Here is a 22,790-nt window from a genome sequence, read left to right on the forward strand (position 1 = left end):
GACACTTTGGGCAAGGGATTCCTTCCAAGCTGGGCCACTTGGGGGGGGATGGGGGCGGCCCCAGGGCAGAGGGCAGGGTGTGCAAGGGCCCTTTGTGACACGCTGCAGCACGGTCACCGTGGGATGGTGGCAACGGGAGCAGATGTCAAAGGGCCCTTTGTGACACGTGCTGACATAGGAGCTGGCAGTGACAGGGCCACGCCACAGTGCTCGGTGCACGCGACGGGTCAGGACGCGCCAGAGCGGTGCTGTGAGGAGCCCCCGCACAGCGCACTCCTTAGTGTCGGACCTGGAGCTTTTCTGAAGCACTATTCCTACAGGTGACCTCGAGGCCAGACCACAGGTCTTGCTGACCTGTGGCCTTGCTGACCCTTCCTTCTTAAGGTTCTCTTGAGGGCAGACCGTGGGACTTGGTGACCCGGAGCTTTTCCGACGTGTCGCCCATCCCTGCAGTCTCTGCCCTTGAGACCAGACCACAATCCCTGTCGAGGAGCCTCCTGTCCTTGTGGCAGGAGCCCTCAAGACCCAAGTGCAGGACTCGCTGTCTTGCAATCTTGCCAGGACTTGAGTCTTGCAGGTGCCTTCCAGGCACGACTGCAGGACTTGCTGACTCCGAGCTTTTCCGAGCCATCTCTCCTGCAAGCAGCCATAAATCCAGTCACTGCCATGGAGCAGCGACCCCCAAGAGTGCCCAAGTTGGCCTGGCTTGAGGAGGAGGAAGAAGAAGGCTCTGGAGCTGTCCTGGCACAGGAGTCTGAAGAGGTGCAGGAGTTCCAGGCACCACAGGAGGGTGAGTTGCAGAGCTCGGCCTTAGGGCTAGTGCCTGTTGACAGCTTGGCCCCATCCCATTCCATGCCATGCCATCCCCTGGTGCTGTTCCTATGGAAAGGATTGGAGAGTCTGGAAGATTTGGAGCAGCGACCCCCAAGAGTGCCCAAACTGGCCTGGGTGGAGGAGGAGGAAGAGGAGGTCGAGGAAGAAGGTCCTGGAGCTGCCCCAGCACCAGAGACCGAAGAGGTGCAGCAGTTGCAGCCGCTGGAGGAGGGTGAGTGGCAGAGCTGGGCCACAGGGCTGGTGCCTGCGGCCATCTTGGCCCCATCCCATCCCATTGCATCCCATCTCATCCCATCCCACACTGTCCTGTGGTCACACACCCATGGACAGCACAAAAAAGGGGCTGGGGCTGCCCCCGCAGCAGTGGCCGTGCTGCATCCCCTGGGGCATCCCAGGACTGTCCCTGCCTGGGGAACGCAGGGCTGGGCTGTGCTCTCCGGCCTCTCCCGCAGCCCCTCAGCTCTGGCTGCTCTTTGCCAGATGCAGCCATGGACGGCACACAAGAGCAGGACACCGCCCGTGGCCGCTTCCGCAGAGCAGCGCAGGTACCTGCAGCCATCCCCACCTGGGCTGGGCCTGCTGGCACTGCTCAGCCCAGCACCGCACTTGGAGCACTCCATGCAACTTCCCTGTCTTCCTGCCCTTCTCCTACAGTTTCTTTACCAATTCATCACGAGAATTGGCAAGGAAGACACCAGACCTATGGACACTGAGGTCAAGGCATCCTCAGAGGTCTTGGCAGAACAGAGCAGCGCTGCCCAGCTGGATCTGCTTGTAGAGACGGCTCTTTTCAATCCAGAGCAAGTAAGCAGCCTGTGGCCAGCCTTTCATCCTCCAGCAATTGCTTGGCTTTCCCAAGCCACACCTGCTCCTCACTTGGAGCTTTTGAGGCCATGGCAGCGTGCTGGAAGAGAAGCACTTGTCTGAGGAAGAAGCTGGGCACATTGCTGACTCCCTCTGCTAGCATTCCAAGTCTCCCTGTGCCTTCTCCAGGTGCCCGGCGTGGTGAGGTACATCCACCAGTGGCTCATGGCCAATGAGGCTGCTGAGCACAGGATGGACTGGGCCCTGATGCAAGTGGCCGAGGCAGAGCCCGATGATGTGGCCATCACTCTCCTGCGGGTGGCCCCAACGTGTGACAGGTATGGGGCCCAGCTGCCCCGAGGCCTCAGGGCTCCCCAGCCCATCACCCTGTACAGCCCGGCCCAGGGCTGTGAGCAACACAGACTTCCAGGGCCCTCTGGCTGCTCCCTTTGCCAGCCCTGCTACAAAGTCGGCCCCCGAGCCTGCTGCCGTGCTGCCAGCCTGCCCCTCAGGGGCCTGTCCCCACAGGGCTGGGCTGCCTGGCTGCTGCTGCCGCTCAGGGCCAGTGGGCACAGGCAGAGCTGGCGGCCAGCTCAGCTCCCTGCTGCTGCCCAGCCCACGGTGCTGTGTCTGACCCCGCAGAGCTGCTATGGCCATGTGGACGACCATCTTGCTCTCGCCCTGGATTTCAGAGGAAGTGACACCGCTCCTCATCAATGTGGTGGGGAGCTGGCCGCAGAAAAACCTGGGCACCTCTGATGGGGACAAGACGGCTGTCTTTTCCCTGACTGTGAGTTTCTGGAGCTGGCCTTTGCTCACCGCAAGGCCGGCCGCCTCTCCAGCAGCTCTGTTGCCTCCTTCCCCCACTGCATCTCCCTGCTTCAGGCACTGGCCACAAACCTGGCCTAGGGGCAGCTTCAGGGCCACCAGGCCCGCTGCTCCCCCTGCGTCTCCCCCGGCCTCTCCCTGCCACGCTCAGGCCCCGCCACACGGACGCTCCGGCACTGAGCGCTGTCTCAGGCTGCTTTGTCCTCTGCAGGCAACTCTGGTGATGTGGAAGATCCTCCAGGGGCCCTGTTGCCCACAGATCCTCACAGTCTATTTCCCCCGCCTCTTTGTGCATCTCCTCTTCCAAACGTACTTCAGTACTTTGTATATGACAGAGGACGTCCATACCTTCTGGAAGGAATGCCAGGAGCAACACGGCCTCTCCACCAGCCCCAACAGGTGCTCCATGCCAGTCCCCCTGTCCCTGCCACTTCCCCAGCCTCAGAGCCAGCGCTCCCAGCATCACCTGGGCTTTGCTGTGCGCACAGGTTTGCAGTGCAGACCCTGAAGGCCCTGCTCTGCAGTCTCCACTTGGAGCATGTGGTGGTGGCAATGGAACGCAAGCGTGGCTGGGACACGCTGCTCTGTGCTGACACCCACCACTATGCCGTGGGTCTGCTGGCCAGGTGAGCCCCCCTTCTCCCCACTGCCTCTGACATTTGTGACCCCTGCCCGGGATGCCCCCCACAGTCCCCATGGCCATGGGCCTGAGGACCTCGTCACCGAGGGATGGCCAAGGAGACTGCAAAAGGCTGTGAGAGGAGGGTGCCCAGGAGCAGCCACATCTCACGGGCCCAAATACCCTCACAGGGCACTGGGGCAATAGGACAACTGTGTCAGTCAGTCCTGGGAGAGGTTTTTCGCACCCTTGCTGAGACTCTTTCTGCCATTTTCTGCCTTCCAGGGTAATGCGCCGTGCATCCGCCCACTTGTGCAAAAGCATCTTAAGCTACCTGCTTGAGGTGCTCAGCAAACCGTTGCCACACTGGGATGTCTCTGCCATGGCATTCCTTGTGGAGGTGAGCCTGATGGCCAGCACTACCTCGCTCAGCTCCCTGCCAGCCCTGTCCCCTGGCATAGCCACAGCTGCCTGGGATGGCACCCGCGCCCTGTGCTACTGCCTGGGCCCAGCCCTGCGCACTTCCAGGCTCCTGCCGGCCAGCTCCCCTCTCACTGCCCTGTGCCTTTCAGCTCCTAGATTGCCTGGACTTGAGTGACTGTGGTGACAGCCTAATGGAGATCTTGTATAAGTACCTGTGGTACAACTCCACAGAGATGCATCACCAGGTGCTCAGGGCTCTCCTCCTGCTAAGGGACCGTCCCTCCATGGTGAGAAGGGGGCAGCAGCTGAAGCCGTGTGGGCAGCATGAGGCTGGGAAATGCTGTCCCTTGGCCTTGGCTGGCCTTTGCCTTGGGCGCTGAGGCAGCTCCTCGCAGCTCTCCTGCCTCCTGCTTCAGCTGCCCGAGTGCTTTGGGACAGCCCTTTGGCCTCTGGGCCCTGCGGCAGCTGCCCGGGCTTTCACACCCTTGTGTTCTGCACAGGCCGAAAGAATTCAGAGCCTGACAGGAAGACTAGTGCACCTCCTGTGGGACCTGGACAGTGACGTGGCCAGGATGAGCATTGCTCTCCTGAGCTATATTTTCACGGAAGAAGACACCCCAATATCCTGGCGCAGGGCCCTGCAGCTGGCTGAGCCGCTCCTGAAACTCCTGGACAATGTAAGGCTCTGTGCTCCAGCCACGGCCACTGGCTGCTGCCCGGACACTTTGTGCCCTGTGCATTTGCAGGCCTGCGCCAATGTGGGCCACAAGAAGCCAATGATGAGGTCATTTTTCCTTCCTTCCTTTCATACAGCCTGATAGCCAGGTGCAGCTGCTCTCCATGTCTCTCCTTCGAAGAGTGACGTCTTCAGCAGAAGAAGAAGGAAGAAAGCCCCTGAAGGAACGAGTGTACCAGAGCCTGCTCCCACTCTTTTTCCACTGCCAAGATGAGAATCGGCATGTGGCAGAGGTGAGGACTCCTGGGCTGCTGCTGCGCCTTGGCAGGGGGCTCAGCTGCCTCCTGCCCTGACGCAGGCTTGCAGGCTGCAGCCTCCTCCAGCCCTTGGCACTGGGACACTCCTGTGCCCTGCCTTGTGGGGCCATTTGCGGCTCTCTGCTGCTCCCCAGGCCTCTCGGACAACGCTCCTTCGCGCGGCTGACTTCCTGAAGAGGCCAGACCTAGAAAAAGCTGTCAGGAAGGAGAAGCTGTGGAAGTTTGCCAAGCTCGTGGTAAGGGCAGCCTGCAAGTGCCAGCCAAAGGCTAGAGAAGCCCCCTGGCCCCGGTGCTCAGTGTGTGGGGCTGGCAGCTGTGCCCCTGCCCACTGCTGCAGCCGGGGGCCGCACGGCTTCTCAGGGCTGGCCGGGCACGGGAGGCCGGGACTGGCCGCAGGCAGCAGCGCCCGGCCGAGGGGCAGAGCCCGCGCCAACCCTTCCCTCCTGCCGCTCTCTCCAGCTGGCCGACCACAGGATCCCCTTGGCCGAACACCTGCGCCGGGCCCTGCAGTACCTGCAGGACCCACAGGAGACCCTGCGAGCGGCGGCCATCAGGGTCATCGGTGAGTCCCGAGCCCGGGCTCCCTCCCCGCCCCGCCGCAGCTCGGCCCCAGCCCCGGCTGCTGCCCCGGCAGCGGCACCCGGGCCCGGCGCCCTGGAGCCCCGGCTGTCCTCGGGGCTGCTGCTGCCGGCCTCTGGCAGCCGTGCCCTTGGGCTGGGTTAGGATGCGGCAAGGGCCCGGGCTGAGCCCTGCCGGGGCAGGAGGCCGTGTGGCCACAGGGCTGGCAGCGCCGCTGTCAGGGAGCTGTGCTGCTGGCACCCTGACAGGCTCTGTGTTCTCAGGGATGGCCGGGGAGCAGCTGAGGGGGCAGCACGCAGAGCTCCAGGTGTTGTGCAGAGGTGAGCCAGGACAGCGGGCTGACAGCGGTGGCTGTCGGGGGCAGCTGCAAGCCCTGGCCAGGCTGTGGAGGGCTCTGCTCCCTGTGCCGATGAGGGGCGGCGTAGGCAGAGCACAGTGAGATTTCAGGGCCACGTGGGGCATTTGTGGCCAGCAGCTTCGGGCTGACCCCCTTGGTCCCTGCTCCCTCCTGGCCAAGGCAAGAGCCGGCTGGCATGGCCCTGGCAGGGCGCTCTCGCTGGGCCCCCGCAGCTCTGGGATCTGACCGTGGCTCTGTTTGTCTCTCTTGCAGCCCTCGAACGCCTGACAGAGGACAGAAGCGGTGCCGTGTCAGACCTGGCACTTGAGACGCTGTATGTCCTCCGGGCCATCCAGAGTGCCCGTTACTCCATTCTCCAGAGGATGGAAGACCAAATCCTCAGGGCATGGAGGACACGGCCTCGTCTGTCGGGCCTGGGCTGGCTGCGCTGCTGGAGGTGTACTCAGAGCTGACCTGAGAGGCTCTGTCTTCTGGGGCCACATGGGCCAGCCAGGATTTTTTATTTCATAAGGGTTGTTCTTTTCCTTTTTTCTCTTCTTTTTACTATGTAAATAATGTAGGATATGTTAGGGCTGAGAGGCTCTGTCTTCTGGGGCCACATGGGCCATCTGTTAGTTTTTGTTTCATAGAGATTGTTCTTTTCTTCGTTTCGTTTCCATCTAGTATGTAAATAATATAGGATATGTTATAAACCACAAGAGTCCCAAGACCTTTCTTTTGCTGCCCAGGGTGTGCGGGGCATAGGGGAAGAGAGGGAAAAGGGTTCTTGTGTTCAGCAACCTGCCGGGGCGTGCAGTGGTGCAGGGGAAATGGCCAGAAGCCCCTTGGCCTTTGGTGGTTGTGCTGAAGCCACAAGCCCTGTGGCAGGCAGGAAGCGCCATCTGTGTCCTGCTGCCCGTGTGTTGGTGCCGTGATGGCTGAGGAGCTGCTGGAGCTCCTGTGGGGCTGCGGCGCTGCTGCCGGGCCAGGCTGGGGGAGCCCCTGAGGGCACGGGGTGCTGGGAGGCCGTGAAGGGATGAGGGGCTGCGGAGGCCCAGACGGGACAAGGCAGTGGGAAGGCACGAGGGGCATGTGTGAGGGAGTGGGTGGCAGGATGTTCCAAGGGGACAGAAGGCCCTGGAGGAGCCAGGGTGGTGGGAAGCCCTGAGGAATTGGGTGTCAGAGGCCATAAGCAGCCCCCGGACAGCCGCCTGGTCCCTGACACGAGGCTGCTCCGGTGCTGCCCCAAAATGTCCCCCAGGCCTGCAGCAGAAGGCCTGGAGGCTGGGACACCACCCCAGCAGGAGGGTGGGGACAGCCCGAGGTGCCCAGGCTGGGCTGGCTGGGGACATGGAGGGCAGGGGGTGCTGCCAGGCCACGGCCACTTGGTGCCTCCAGGAAGGGGCAGTGGGCAGAGGCAGGGCTGGCGGCCAGCCCGGGCCCTCGCGGCTGCCCAGGCCACGCTGCTGTGACCGAGGCCCCCCTGACACAGAGCTCGGGGCCCACAGAGCTGCTGCCACCATGGGGAGGGTGGCGATGTCTCCTCCGGCAGGGCTGCCCAGTGGCTGCTGCCCAAGCGGCTCTGGAGCCCACAGAAACAGCAGCAGAGTGTGCCCAGGAACAGCAGCAGCCCCAACGTCGGCACCTGCGCACTGAGGCGTTCGCAGCAGCCGGGTGCCAAACAGGGGGAGGCTGTGGGCACAATTGCCTTTGCTTTGGCAAAAGGCTTCAGCAGAGTTGGCCACAATGGCTTTCTCTTCACTTGCAGCCTCACAGCAACGCTTGCCAGCTTCAGCTGCAGCCTGTGCCTGTGACTGACTTGGATGGCCGTGCTTGAGGGCGAGCTCGCCTTCCACACTCAGGTGTCCCAAGGCAGAGGCACTGGCACCATCCTGAGAAAGAGAGAGAGAGAGAGAGAGTCTGAGGGGTCAGGAGCCCTGTGCTGCAGCTGCCCTCCCTCTCATCTGTCCAGGCACCTCAAAGACACATGAAACCAAATCCTGGACTTGCTTGGAACAAAGGAAGAAGCAGCATGTGCTGAAAAAAAGCAGGGACTTACACGGCTCAGTTTTGCTCTCTACATGGGCAATCCCAGAATCCCTGAGCACTTGGTGTTGCAAAGTATCATCAACATCATCCAGTCTCCAAGCACCCTGCCATGGGCACAGGTGGTGTGCAGGCACAGGTGTCACTAGAATTGGGAGAACACTTTTCCATGTTGACCTTTTCCTCTCCTGGATTTCAAGCAAAGATGAAAACATCATCTGGTGAATGACAGGTGAATAGTGTAGCTCACAGAACTAGGAGTAGGAGTCTCCAGTGGCCCATGGTGTGTCCATTCAACCATTGTTAGATTGTCCAGTTGGAGCTCAGCGCGGTGCAGCCCGGGCACAGGCACCAGGCTGGTCCATTTCAGCATCCCAAAGCCTTGGTGGCTCCCTGTGCACCCACTGTCTCCTGAATCCATTCTTGAACTCCCAGTTACTGCTGTGTAGGACATGAGAACACAGGAGCAGCTTGTTTTGCTCATTCTTGCCTTTGCTGCTCCTGCCTAAAGGAATCATCAGGACTATGTGCTGATGGAATGGGATCGCCGAACAGCAGGGACTTTGTCTGTAGGGTCTAAAACTAAAACCTTGTCTGACTGTTCAGACACTCTAAAATCACGGGTGAGAATGACAGCTTTGGTATGGAAGAATCCTAGAAATCTTGACTTGTGATTTTTCTAGTCAAGGATTTGAATGCCAATGTGGAAACTACGAAAGTATTCAAACTTGTTTTCATTGGCAACCCCTTTGAAATGGCATCAGCACACCTCCAGGGGACAGGGTATGACAGTGGGGACAGTACTTGGCAGCTCATGGCTTCAGATGTGGGAGGTAAATATTTTGCCTAGGTACACATTTAAGTTCAAGTTTTCCCAGGGTTTGGATTGACTGGTCCTTGCAGGTAACTTTAATCAATGCAAAAGGATGTAAAAGCAGAGTTTCTGGAGAATGTGCAATAGGCAGAAAACCTTGAACACAGCAAGCAGGCTCTGGAAAAATTTATAAAAGTTAAAATTAAAAATAGATGTAGCTTTGTGACTGTTCAGACAGGACTCTTTGTGTCTGGAGGTGATCGTAAAACATTTTAAAATCTTAGGAAATTCGGGAACTCAGAAAGAAAGTTAGGCTTGGCAAGCCCTGGGAAAAGTAGGCCCTGGAAATGTTAGGCCTTGTGCTTGCTAAAGATCATGTGAAACTGCACCTGTGGAATCAATATATGATAAATGATAGAATTGTTAGATGTGATTAGATATAATTATTGTTTAAAGAACATGAGGAACAATGTTAGGGGGCTGGGGTGGGATCACGAGAAATCCATGCTTGGGTAAAAACAATGCATACAATAGAACAATGTAAGTTTAATAATTAATATCTAAGTTGTATAACGATAGAGTATAAAACATGTTCAATTCAAAAGCAAGATGGGTCAGATTTGGGTCTGTGTACCCCTGACACCCAGAGCTCTTCAATAAAGCACCTGCATATAATCATTGTGTGATGATGTGTGTTCCTGAACTCTAACATTTTGGTGACCCAGATGGGACCTTGTGAGTGCTGCTGAGCGAGCTCGCGACCCGATCCTGCTCCAGCCGGCACCGAGGGATTCTCGGGGAGCCCATCGGCCGCGACCGTCTGCGCTGCTCACAGCGTCCCCAGGAGAAGAGGTAAGGTGCTTTCACTTTGGTTTGGGTGCCTGCCAATAAGACGCAGCAAAAGCTGCGCTTGGTTGGGCTAAAGGAATTCCTGTTGGGATTGCCTGGGCGCCGTCCGTCAGACGACTGCGAAAGCGTTGCAGGTTCGGCATTTGTGGTGTATTGTAGTTGTGACATGGAGAAGCTTAAAGGGGTTTTGGGCAGCAATGCTCTCATAGCAGGTACTTCTCCTTTGGGGTGCTTCTTAGCACATTGGAAACAAGGTCACTTTGGGGAAGAATTACATAAGGCTGAATTGATTTTGGTGAGATCTCCCCATGGAAAAAGACCTTTGTGACACTGTCTCATCTGTTGGTAGCTATAACCTCTCTCTTTCTTTACTTTGTTTTCTTTCTCCTCTCTCTCTCTCTCACTCCCTCTCCTCTATCACATAGTCTTTGTTATCACTAAAATAAATGTACATTATTGCTGTTGTGATTTAAACTGAAATCCCTTGTGTCCTTTTTGCCCTCTGAGATCAAAGAAACTTCTCGCGACTCCCACTGGCGTTAGTGAATCGTGACATTTAAACTGGAGTCACGGACAGGATTTCTGACAGACAGAAGGGGCTGCAGGTTTGTTGTGCAGTCTGTATTAGGGGAAAGATGTTTTGCTCCAGCCGCACCCAGCCCGACACTCCCAAGAGAGTGAGCGGTGTCTAGAAAGCAAGGGGGGCAACTTGAATTTCCCACAAACTGCACACCCCAAGGTGAAAAGCACCCCACACTCACTTGAGGGCTCTGTCTGCAGAATTTCACAAATGATCTCTTAGTGCAAAAGGGTGGGAATGTTTTTGTTATTGTTGTGTGTATGAATTTTGAGTGCTTGGTGTAGCAAAGAGACAATCAGAATTTTAAACTGAAAGAGTGCCTCCCGAGCAGATTTGGTCTTTTTACCCACACAGGGAAGCAAAAAGCAGTGTCTGTGTGTGTGTGTGTGTGTGTGTATAATTGAAGTTTATACCTCCCTGTAGTGGTTTTCCCTTTGTAAAAATGACTGAAAAGGGCAGTGCAGAAGTTAAAGCTGCATTTTATGCTCTGTTAGCAAAACACAATGCCAGACCTTCTCCAAGAGGGGAAAAGTGGGCCCTTAGTTACTGGTTTAATTTGGAAAATGTGATTGATAGAGTGTGTTCTTTACAAGATGAAAAAATATTTAAACTGGGCAAAAATCAAACTCTACTCTGCTCAGTTTTGGGAGCTTGTTTTACAGCAGCTCTAGAAACTGGCTTTAAGCAAAGAAGTGAGGAAAGAACTAGAATAGACTCCTTCTAAAACCTAGTTGAAAATTTGCAAAAACAATTCAATGAAGAAAAGAGTAAGATCCATCTGTTGTGAGCAGCCCTCCATGATGAAAATTCAAAAATGCTGACTCGCTAAAAGAAACAGAAGAGGGGGAAACCCCTGTCCTGAATCAAATTTACCCTCCAAAAGAGCTAATTCATTCCAGTAGAAATGATGGACCTGTAAAAATGGCAGAAGAAAAATCAGAGAAAGCAAAGGTGTTAGATGCATTGGTTCTCTTAAGGAAAACCCAGACAAGAGAAAAGAAATTTCTCACTGCCAGTATTGGTGGTCACTGGAGATAAAGAAGGGGGTCCCCAGCAAGGTAATAGATGGCTTCTCACTTCCAAGTTGAGTGAAGTTGTTTCTAATTGGCACTGTCCCAAGTTCATTGTATGGAATGCCCCATTGGATAACCCAGCACAGCTCCACAGGCTCTGGGCTGTGAGCCAAAGCCGTCTCCTTCTCAGCTTCTGGGAGTGGAGCCCAAAGAGCCTCAGAATCAGGGAAACTGGGAACTCTGCCTCTCATGGGTGAGCAGAGAGGCAGAGGTTGCTTTTATTTCAAATGCTCAGGAGAAATAACAAAACTGGAGACATACTGATTACAGCAATAGTGTGTAGAGAATATTTGAAGAGAAGGTGGGCATGATATTTTAGTAAAGGCCTGTCTGCACAAACCAGCCTTTGGTATAAGTTGTGATATTAAAGGCTCATGTCCTTGAAACTTTCCTGAAGCAGAGAGAATGAAGCAAGACAATATCTTTGCGTATAAGAGAAAAAATGTAAACCTGCGTGGATTAACCAAGAGTAACTTGCTTAGCCCGGGGACCCTGTAAAACCCTATAAAAGTGTGCTGAAGATAGAAATAAACGATGTTCTCCATACTTCTGTGAAGACTAGGCTGAATAGTCTGAGCTGTTTCTCCATAATAGTGGGTCCTATACATCCACTTTTTACTTCTGTAGTTAACACTGGAGCCCAAATTTCTGTGTTGACCAATAAAGACTAGTGCAGGATTTGAGAGTAATAAATGGAATAACTAAAGATATTTACCCAGTGGTAGCTAATCCTTGCACATTGTTAACATCTATAAAAGAGAAATAGAAATGGTTTACTGTACTTGATTTAAAAGATGCCTTTTTCTGCACACCCCTTGACAAAAAAAGTAGGAAACTGTTTATCTTTGAATGGGAAAATCCAGAAATCAGAAGGAAAACTCAGCTCACTTGGACACGACTTCCACAAGGATACAAGAACAGTCCAACCCTATTTGGAAGGCAGCTGGGGAAGGAGCTGGAGATTTGTACCGAGAATGGGCAAGTACTGAGAAAACAATACCTGCTGTTACAGTATGTTGAGGATATACTGATAGCTACAGAATAGAGAACAACCTGCATAAAGGTACCAATTGAAATTTGAAATCAGCTGGGAATGGGAGGATATAAGGAGTCTAAAGAAAAGGCACAAATTGCCTGGCAGAGTGTGATTTCCCTGGGATGTGAAATCTCACCAGGGCAATGTAAGCTGGGTACTAATTGTATTCAAGCTATTTGTGCTATTCCAGAACCCCAGCACCTGCATGAGCTGCGAGTCTTCCTTGGGATGACAGGGTGGTGCTGCCTGTGGATCATGGACTATGGACTAATTGCAAAAGCCCTGGATGAGGCCCAGAAGACGCAGCCGTTTACCTGGGGCAGAGCACAGAAGGAGGCCTTCCTCAAACTGAAGGAGGCATTGACAACTGCTCCGGCGTTCGGATTGCCAGATTTGTCCAAAGATTTCCAGCTGTTTGTGCATGAAAGACTACACCTAGCACTGGGAGTGCTGAGCCAAGGTTTGGGAAGCTGGGAAAGGCCTGTCGGCTGCTTTTCCAAACAGCTTGACAAGGTGAGTGCTGGATGGCCTTCATGCCTGCGGGCAGTTGCAGCCAGCGTGATGCTGCCACAAGAAGCCAGGAAACTCACCATGGGTAGACACATAGATGTCTCTGTGCCACACATGGTGAGCACTGTTTTAGAACAAAAGAGGGGCCATTGGCTATCTCCAAGCAGGATGATGGAATTCCAGGTAATCCTGACTGAGCAGGATGATGTCACACTAAAGACAACTGACCTCTTGAATGCAGCTTTGTTCCTGGGTACCACAACTGAAGAAGGCCCATTAGAGCATGACTGTGTAGAAGTTATAGAGGACACCTATTTGGCAAGAGAAGACCTGAAAGACATCCCACTGGAGCAAGCAGAGTGAGAGCTATTCACAGATGGAAGCAGCTTGGTGGAGAACGGGACCAGATACGCTGGATATGCGGTAACAACAGTCAGTGCAATGGTGGAGGCAAAAGCATTATCAGCAAATGCATCTGCCCAGAGGGCAGAACTGGTTGCCTTAAGCAGAGCACTAGAATTGAGTAAAGGGAAAAGGGGAAACATCTGGACTGGCTCAGAGTGTGCTTTGGAGTAGTGCATGTCCACAGAGTGCTGTGGAAAGAAAGAAGACTGCTGTCTTCTCAAGGTACACACATTAAACATCAAGATGCAGTCCTGCAATTGATAAAAGCAATACAAAACCTGAACAAGTAGCAATTATGCACTGCAAAGGACACCAATCAGGAAACTCCAAAATTTGTGAAGAAAATGGAAAAGCAGACTTGAGCTCGACAAATTGCTCGAAAAGGGCAAAGAACAATGGCATTGATATCTTTAAAAGTTAATGTATCTCAATTTAATTTGCCTCCAAAACAAATATATTCAATAGGAGATGAGAAATTGGGGCATTTGCTAAATGTTTTGAGTTTTGAGACAATTTAGGGAATTTCGTGGGATTTTCATGGAATTTTGTGGGAAATTGAGGAGATTTAGGGAATTTCGTGTGATTTTTCTGGAATTTTGTCGACCTTTGTGTAGATTTTGTTGGATGTTTCTGGAATTTGTTAAGGTTTTGAGGAGATTTAGGGAATTTTGTGGGATTTTTCATGAATTTTTTTTATATTTGAGGACATTTTGTAGGATGTTGCTGGAATTTGGTAGGGTTTTGAAAAAAGTTAGTGATTTTTGTGAGATTTTCTGGGATTTTGAGGTAACTTGAAGAATTTTGAGGGATTTTTCTTAGATTTTCTGTGAATTGATGGAGATTTTGTGGGATGTTTCAGGAATTTGGTTGGGTTTTGAGAAGATTTAGGGGATTTGTGAGATTTCTCTGGAAATTTGTGGGGCTTATAAATTTTGTGGGATTTTTCTCAAATTGTGTGGACATTTGTGGAGATTTTGTGAGATGGTCCTGGAATTTTGTGGGATATTGAGGAAATTTAGTGATTTTTGAGAAATTCTTCTTGAATTTTGTGGACATTCGTGTAGATTTTGTGGGATGTTGCAGGAATTTGGTAGAAATTGGAGAAGATTTAGGGAATTGTGTGGGGCTTTTCCAGAATTTTGTGCGATTTGGAGGAGACTTGAAGAATTTTGAGGGATTTTTCCTAGATAATGTGGAAGTTTGTGGAGATTTTTTTGCGATGTCTCTGGAATTTTGTAATGTTTTGAGAAGATTTAGGGAAGTTTGTTGCATTTTATGCAATTTTGTGGGGCTCTCCCAGAATTTTTTGCGATATTGAGGAGATTTTGTGGGATGTTTCTGGAATTTTGTGGGATTTTTGTGGGATTTGTACGAGACATGAATAATCTTGGGGGATTTTTCTTAGATGTTTTTTGAAATTGTTGGAGATTTTGTGAGATGTTGCAGGAATTTGGTTGTGTTTTGAGAAGATTGAGGGAATTTTGTGGGATTTTCCTGGAATTTTGTGGAATTTCTCTAGAATTCGGTGGGATATTGAGGAGATTTTGTGAGATGTTTGTGGGATTTTGAGGAGACTTGAAGAATTTTGTGAGATTTTTCTTGAATTTTGCGGACATTTGTGGACATTTTGTGGGATGTTTCTGGAGTTTGGTCAGGTTTTGAGAAGATTCAAGGAATTTTGTAACATTTTCCTGGAATTTTGAGGATTTCTCTCGAATTCTGTGAGATTTGGAGGAGACTTGAAGAACTTTGAGGGAATTTTCTTAGATTTTGTGGGACATTTGTGGAGATTTTTTGAGATGTCTGTGGAATTTTGTGGGATATTGAGGAAATTTAGTGATTTTTGAGGGATTTTTCTTGAATTTTGTGGACATTTGTGGAGATTTTGTAGGATGATGCAGGAATTTGGTTGTGTTTTGAGAAGATTGTGGGAATTTTGTGGGATTTTTCTGGAATTTTGTGGAAATTCTCTAGAATTTTGTGGGATATTGAGGAGATTTTGTGGGATGTTTGTGGGATGTTTGTGGAATTTTGAGGAGACTTGAAGAATTTTGAGGGATTTTTCCTAGATTTTGTGGAAATTGTTGGAGATTTTGTGGGATGTTGTTGGAGTTTGGTAGAATTTTGAGAAGATGGAAGGAATTTTGTAACATTTTCCGGGAATTTTGAGGATTTCTCTTGAATTTCTTCGAATCTGGAGGAGACTTGAAGAATTTTGAGGGAATTTTCTTAGATTTGGTGGAAATTTGTGGGGATTTTGTGAGATGTCTTTGGAATTTTGTAATGTTTTGAGAAGATTGTGGGAATTTTGTGAGGATTTTCCAGAATTTTGAGGGGCTTTCAAGAATTTTGTGGGAGTTTTCTTGAATTTTGTGGAAATTTGTTGAGATTTTTGTGAGATGGTTCTGGAATTTTGTGGGATATTGAGGAAATTTAGTTAATTTTGTGGGATTTTTCTTGAATGATGTGGACATTCGTGGAGGTTTTGTGGGATGTTACAGGAATTTGGTAAGGTTTTCAGAAGATTTAGGGAATTGTGTGGTGCTTTTCCAGAATTTTGTGGGATTTTTCTTTGATAATGTGAAAATTGGTGGAGGTTTTGTGAGACGTCTGTGGAATTTTGTAATGTTTGGAGAAGATTTAGGGAATTTTGTGGCATTTTTCTGCAATTTTGTGGAATTTCTCTAGAATTTTCTGTGATATTGAGGAGATTTTGTGGGATGTTTCTGGAATTTTGTGGGATTTTTGTGGGATTTGGAGGAGACTTGAAGAATTTTGCGGGATTTTTCCTAGATTTTGTGGAAATTGGTGGAGATTTTGTGAGATGTTGCAGGAATTTGGTTGGGTTTGGAGAAGATTCAGGGAATTTTGTGGGATGTTGCTGGAATTTTGTGGAATTTCTCTACAATTTTGTGGGATATTGAGGAGATTTTGTGGGATTTTGTGGGATGTTTGTGGGATTTTGAGGAGACTTGAAGAATTATGGGGGAATTTTTTTAGATTTTCTAGACATTTGTGGAGATTTTGTGGGATATTGCAGGAATATGGTTGGGTTTTGAGTAAATTTGGGGAATTTTTGAGATTTTTCTGCAATTTTGTGGGATTTTGTGGGATGTTTGTGGGATTTGGCGGAGACTTGAAGAATTTTGTGGGATTTTTCTTGAATTTTGTGGCGATTTGTGGACATTTTGTGGGATGTTGCTGGAGTTTGGTAGGGTTTTGAGAAGATTGAAGGAATTTTATCACATTTTCCTTGAATTTTGAGGATTTCTTTTGAATTTCTTGGAATTTGGAGGAGACTTGAAGAATTTTGAGGGATTTTTTTTCCTAGATTTGGTGGACATTGGTGGAGATTTTGGGAGATGTCTGGAATTTTGTAATGTTTTGAGAAGATTGTGGGAATTTTTTTGAAATTTCTGGAATTTTGAGGGGCTTTTAAAGAATTTTGTGGGAGTTTTCTTGAATTTTGTGGAAATGTGTGGAGATTTTGTGAGATGGTTCTGGAATTTTGTGGGATATTGAGGAAATTTAATGAATTTTTGTGGGATTTTTCTTGAATTTTGTGGACATTTGTGGAGATTTTGTGGGATGTTCCAGGAATTTGGTAGAAATTTGAGAAGATTTGGGGAATTGTGTGGGGCTTTTCCAGAATTTTGTGGGATTTGGAGGAGACTTGAAGAATTTTGAGGGATTTTTCCTAGATTTTGTGGAAATGGGTGGAGATTTTGTGAGATGTTGTAGGAATTTGGTTGGGATTTGAGAAGACTGAGGTAGTTTTGTGGGATTTTTCTGCAATTTTGTGGGGCTTTTCCAGAATTTTTTGTGATATTGAGGAGATTTTGTGGGATGTTGCTGGAAATTTGTGGAATTTTTGTGGTATTTGGAGGAGACTTGAAAAATTTTGAGGGATTTTTCTTGTATTTTGTGGACATTTGTGGACTTTTTGTGGGATGTTTCCAGATTTTCATAGGGTTTTGAGAAGGTTTAGGGAATTTTGTTGCATTTTTCTGCAATTTTGTGGCATTTCTCTAGAATTTTTTGGGATTTGGTAGAGACCTGAAGAATTTTGAGGGATTTTTCTTGTCTTTTGTGGCCATTTGAGGAGATTTTGTGAGATGTCTGTGAAATTTTGAAATGTTTTGAGAAGATTCTGGGGATTTTGTGGCATTTTTCTGGAATTTTGAGGGGCTTTTCAAGAATTTTTTGTGATATTGAGGAGATTTTGTGGGATGTTGCTGGAATTTTGTGGGATTTTTGTGGGATTTGGCGGAGAGTTGAAGAATTTTGAGGGATTTTGCCTAGATTTTGTGGAGATTTGACATGATTTTTTTGAGATGTTGCAGGAATTGGGTTGGGTTTTGAGAAGATTGAAGGAATTGTGTGGGGCTTTTCCAGAATTTTTTGGGATTTGGTGGAGACTTGAGGAATTTTGAGGGAATTTTCATAGATTTTGTGGAAATTGGTGGAGATTTTGTGAGATGTTGCAGGAATTTTGTAATGTTTTGAGAAGATTTAGGGAATTTTGTGGGATTTTTCTGGAATTTTGAGAGGCTTCCAAGAATTTAATGGCATTTTTCCTGGATTTTGTGGAAATTGGTGGAGATTTTTTGAGATGGTTCTGATATTTTGTGGGATATTGAGGAAATTTAGTCAATTTTGTGGTATTTTTCTTGAATTTTGTGGACATTTGTGGAGTTTTTGTGGGATATTGCAGGAATTTGGTTGGGTTTTGAGAAAATTTAAGGAATTTTGTGAGATTTTCCTGGAATTTTGTGGGATTTTTCTGGGATTTCGGGGAGAGTTGAAGGATTGTGAGGGATTTTTCTTAGATTTGGTGGAAATTGGTGGAGATTTTGGGAGATGTGTCTGGAATTTGGTTGGGTTTTGATAAATTTAAGGAATTTTGTGGGATTTTTCGGGAATTTTGAGGAGCTTTTCAAGAATTTTTTTGCAGTTTTCTTGAATTTGTGGAAATGTGTGGAGATTTTGTGAGATGGTTCTGGAATTTTGTGGGATATTGAGGAAATTTAGTGATTTTTGTGGGACTTTTCTTGAATTTTGTGGACATTTGTGGAGATTTTGTGGGATGTTGCAGGAATTTGGTAGAAATTTCAGAAGACTTGGGGAATTGTGTGGGGCTTTTCCAGAATTTTGCAGGCTTTGGAGGAGACTTGAAGAATTTTGAGGGAATTTTCTTAGATTTTTTGGAAATTTGTGGAGGTTTTGTGAGATGTCTTAGGAATTTTGCAATGTTTCCAGAAGATTTCGGGAATTCTGTTGCATTTTTCTGCAATTTTGTGGGGCTTTTCCAGAATTTTCTCTGATATTGAGGAGATTTTGTGGGATGTTTTTGGAATTTTGTGGGATTTTTGTGGGATTTGGAGGAGAGTTGGAGGATTGTGAGGGATTTTTCCTGGATTTTGTGGAAATTGGTGGAGGTTTTGTGAGATGTTGCAGGAATTTGGTTGGGTTTTGAAAAAATTTAGGGGATTTTGTGCGTTTTTTCTTAAATTTTGTGGGAATTTGTGGAGATTTTATCAAATGTTTCTGGAATTTGGTTGGGGTTTGAGAAGTTTCAGGGAATTTTTTGGTATTTTTCTGCAATTTCCTGGGATTTTTCTTGAATTTTGTGGATGTTGAGAAAACCTGAAGAATTTTGTGGTGTTTCACTTGATTTTTTTCTGGAATATTTCTAGAGTTTTTTCAAATTAGAGTAGATTTTTGAGATATTTTTGGAATTTAGTGGAATTTTGTGTAATTGCATCAGATTTTTCTGTAATTTCTGGGGGTTTTGTGGAATTTTGTGAATTTTTTAAAGAATTTTGTGGGATATTTAAAAGCTTTAGGGATTTTTGTGGGATATTTCTATTATTTTGTGAGATATTTCTGGAATTTTCAGGATTTTGAGTCTGGTGACTTTGGTGGTATTTTTCTGGAATTTTGTGGGAATTTCAGGAGGTTTTGTGGGATTTTTGTGGAATTTTGTGGAGTTTTTCTGGAATTTTGTAGGATTTTGAGAACATTTGGGGCAATTTTTATGAAGATTTTGATAAAAAAACTGGGAAAAAAAGTGTTAAAACTGCTGAAATTTCAATAAACAAAGGAGAAAAGAAAAATCATATAAAGGGACCTAAACTCCACGCTAAATCCGCATGGTTTGGCCTAACATCAGCCAAATGGGGTTAAAATCATCCCAAGGGGTCCAAAGTGCAACCACCAGGGCATAAAAATGCCCAAAGCGGTGTCAAACCCACTCCAAATGGCCTAAAATCACCCTGGGATCTCCCAAATGGGTGCAAGGTCCACCCTGAAAGTCGCTGGTTTTGCCTCAAATCACCCAAAGGGCCCCAACATCAGCCAAAGTGGCCTGAAACGCCCAAAAGGGACCTGAAATCACCCGAAAAGGGCTCGGTTCGAGCGGCACCGGGACTGGGAGCGAGACCCAGATGGAGACCGAGACCGAGACTGAGGCCTAGAGCGGGCCTGAGACTGGGACTGAATCCGGCACCGGCACCGAGAGCGGCACCGCTCCGGGACCGGGACTGAGACCGGGACCGGCACCGCTGCGTCATTGAGATCGACACCGGGACCGGAATCGGCTCCGGGAGTGCCCCGGGACTGCTCCGAGACTGAGAGCGAGGCCAGCACAGGGACTGGGATCAACACCAGGAGCGCTCCCAGAGCAGAACAGGGATCTCCGAGTGTTCTCAGTGTGGGAAGAGGTTTCCCAACAGATCCATTCTCTTCCGGCACTATCGGATTCACAGGGATGAGAGGCCTTTCCGCTGCCCCGACTGCGGGAAGGGCTTCAAGCACAACAGCAACCTGGTCAAGCAGCGGCGCATCCACAGCGGGGAGAGGCCCCACGAGCGTTCCCAGTGTGGGAAGAGCTTCTCACAGAGCTCTCACTTGACCCGACACCAACGGAAGGGAAGCCCTGCGAGTGCCCCGAGTGCGGGAAGAGCTTCGTGCGCTGCTGCAGCTCCATCCCCCACTGGAGGAGCCACCTTGGGCACATTCCTGGAATCCACCTTGGCAATACACCTGGCTGCTTATCCTTCTCCTTTGGCCACAGTTTGCTTCTCATCTCCATCTCTTTGCACTCCAAAAGCCAGGAGGGATCCATCTGTCACCTCAAAGCAACTCAATCCCACACAAAACAGCTCCATTTGACCCCAAAAGGGCTCAATCCCAACTCCAAAGGGCTTGTTCCACCTCAGAAAATCTCAATCCCAGGCTAAAAGAATGGATCTGAAGAAATGCAGAATGTCATTTATAACCTACACAACAGTAAGTGAGTAGAAATTTGCTCCTTGGAAGAAATGCTCCAGAGTATATAAAGATACAATATTGGGTTTCAATTACTTATGCTGAACAGCACTGGAAGAAATCCAGGTTGGAATTCTAATACCATTTCAGAGTGTCTTCATTCTTGCTCCTCTAAGAACATAAAAGCAATGATGTATTGACAGTCAAGGCAATGCAAGATAAATGCAGTCTTAGGAAAAACCTTGAGATAATCCAAGTAAATTTGGAGAGCACACATTTCTCTGTATGTTGTACAGTTCCAGACATATTGTTGTAATAAATATCTTTCCCATGGCATCAGTAATTACAGGAGCATGCAAGTAAAATGATCATTGCCCTCTCCCCCCCCAGTTTTACTCTTTAAGTAGATCTTTTAGAGATCAATGTACTTACCAAAAAGAGGACTGAGGGGTTATTTGATCATAGTTTCTAACTGCCTTCTCAGGGTAAAAGTACAGGATATGAAATAACTGTTTCATCTAGCAGCAAACAATACTATGGGTACAAAAGATACAAAAATTCAGGAGAAAATACTTATCAAACTTTTTTTTTTTTTTTTTTTTTTTTTAATGTGGAGTGAATGGCCAGTAAATCAAAACATGAAGAAAAGAGTAGATGCCTCATAACTCAATGTCATCAAAGCCAGACTGAATGCTTCTGTGGAAAATCCCAAGCACTAGGTCTAAGTTGTGGCCTTGCAATCAAAACTAACCGATGTGACTGGCCCTAATCGCTTGTGTCTTTAAAACCAACTTCTCCCTCTAATTTGCATTTCTACCTTGCCTTGTATAATGCTGATAGTTTTCATTCACCTATTGAAATACTTCTTCAATTCAAAGCAATGTATGTATTTGACCGTGAGAAATGCACAAACAAGGCTGGGAAATATTTTCATATGTATCCTCTAATTTGGACAAGTAGATACACGGATAAAAGCTGAGATGGGCCAAATAAATTTAGCAGAAGCATGTGAGGACATGATCAGCAGAGTCTGCTGGTGATGCAGAATTGTAGAGGTCAACACTAAGAAAAAAAGTCAAGCTGGACACAAGTATAGGTTTGGACAGAAGTGGGGGGAGAGCAGCCCTACAGAAAAGGATCTGGGGGTGTTGGCTAAAGAGGAGTCAGCAGTGTGCCCCCAGGGAACGTCATGCTGGGGCAAATGAAACACAGCATCATTAATTGGTCAAAAGGGGGAATTACCCAGCAGTGCTGGCAGCTGGGGGAAATGAGGCTGAGCAGCAAACTCTTTGCTCTCTCCAAACACCTGAGGAAGGCAAGGTGCTGATCTCTTCTCCCCGGTATCCAGTGATAAGACAGATGGGAATGGTTCCAAACTGAGCTAGATGAGGTTTAGCAAGCATTTTTATCAATAGACATGGGTCAAACACTTCCTAACAGGCTTCCTAAAGAGATGATTGATGGTTCCAAGCCTGTCTGTTTTAGAGGTACTTGGACAATGAGCTGAATAACATTCTTAACATTTTGCTCAGCCCTGAATTGATTCAAGCAGCTGAAGGAGGCCATGGGACTGCTGGAGACCATGGATAGGATCAGAGGGCTGGAATACCTCTCCTACGATGACAAGCTGAGAGAGTTTGGTTTGTTCAGCCTGGAGAACAGAAGGCTCTGGGGCAACCTTAAAGCACCTTAAAGGGGGGCTCCAAGAAAGCTGGAGAGACTTTTAAAGGACATGTAGTGATAGGATAAGGGGAAATGGCTTGAAACCAAAAGAAAGTACATTTAGATGAAATGTTAGAAATTCTTTAGGGTGAGGCTGGTGAGGCACTGGAACAGGTTGCCCAGAGAAGCCGTGGGTGCTCCGTGCCTGAAAGTGTTCAAGAGCAGGCTGGACAAGGCTTGGAGTAACCTGCTCTAGAGGAAGGTGTCCCTGCCCGTGGCAGCGTGATTGGAACTAGATGATCTTCAAAGTCCCTTCCAACCCAAGCCATTCTATGATTCTGTCATTCTATGACTGGTGTAGGACTCTTCCAACTGAAATAGTTTTTTCCACTTTTTTTTGTTGTGTGACCTTCATGACTCACTGCTCAGCTCACTGAGGCAATCTGCCTTCCCAACAGGAACAGAAATGGAAAGCCCCATGAAACACTCATCTTAGATGATTTCACACAGCTCAGTCTCCTGGGAAAATACGGCTAAGCAGCTTTTCCAGTCTGTGCACAGTTCTTCATTGACATAATGCATGAATTTGAAGCAGGGCCATCACCTCAGGGTTACTGTAAACTTCCAGACATGGGTGTCACAAGAAACATCGGACTCATATTTGTATTCCAAGTCCATCAGTCTAAGAAAACAGATCTCCTTGCAGAACCACTCTATATCTCAAATATTGAGCTGCCTGCCTTTGCAGGAATAGCTCAAATTGTTCCTGTGTGAAGAAATGCCCTCATACGTAACTTAAATATATACTTTTACAGGAACTTGATCTCAAAGTATGGCTGAGTGGAGCACTTGGTGCTTAAAATGGCAGCAAACTTGTGTTAGTGCTATTCACAGATAGATCCATCCCGAGCAATTCCTTTGATCCTTAACTCTTTCACACTCCCATCCTTGTCATCTCCCTGCTTAGCTGCCTACAGACACTCCATCTTAAAATTCAAATAGTTATGTTATTGGAGACACCTTTAATTTTCTGACACCTCTACTTCTCTGACACCTCTCCATATTTTTCTTTACTGTTTGCCACAGACCCTGGAGCACTGTCCCATTCCTGCCCCTCCCTCCTCTCCTC

The 22,790-nt window shown here is 48.3% G+C and overlaps 1 protein-coding gene across 1 annotated transcript in view; it reads left to right on the forward strand.

Annotated features, from left to right (window-relative positions):
* Nucleotides 1-203: 203 nt before the first annotated feature.
* Nucleotides 204-22,790, forward strand: part of LOC147646744 (maestro heat-like repeat-containing protein family member 7) — a 181,014-nt gene continuing 158,427 nt past the window's right edge. The window contains exons 1-11 of the mRNA XM_086873072.1: nucleotides 204-790; nucleotides 890-1,045; nucleotides 1,315-1,379; nucleotides 1,489-1,638; nucleotides 1,828-1,976; nucleotides 2,281-2,428; nucleotides 2,678-2,865; nucleotides 2,955-3,092; nucleotides 3,371-3,485; nucleotides 3,658-3,795; nucleotides 4,009-4,185. Of these exons, the coding sequence (XP_086729198.1) occupies nucleotides 667-790; nucleotides 890-1,045; nucleotides 1,315-1,379; nucleotides 1,489-1,638; nucleotides 1,828-1,976; nucleotides 2,281-2,428; nucleotides 2,678-2,865; nucleotides 2,955-3,092; nucleotides 3,371-3,485; nucleotides 3,658-3,795; nucleotides 4,009-4,185 (1,548 nt within the window). The 5' untranslated portion in view covers nucleotides 204-666. The remainder of the gene's footprint in view (nucleotides 791-889; nucleotides 1,046-1,314; nucleotides 1,380-1,488; nucleotides 1,639-1,827; nucleotides 1,977-2,280; nucleotides 2,429-2,677; nucleotides 2,866-2,954; nucleotides 3,093-3,370; nucleotides 3,486-3,657; nucleotides 3,796-4,008; nucleotides 4,186-22,790) is intronic.

This window comes from Cyanistes caeruleus, unplaced genomic scaffold, assembly GCF_971803275.1.
Source record: "Cyanistes caeruleus unplaced genomic scaffold, bCyaCae1.hap1.1 HAP1_SCAFFOLD_81, whole genome shotgun sequence".
Taxonomy (NCBI): domain Eukaryota; kingdom Metazoa; phylum Chordata; class Aves; order Passeriformes; family Paridae; genus Cyanistes; species Cyanistes caeruleus.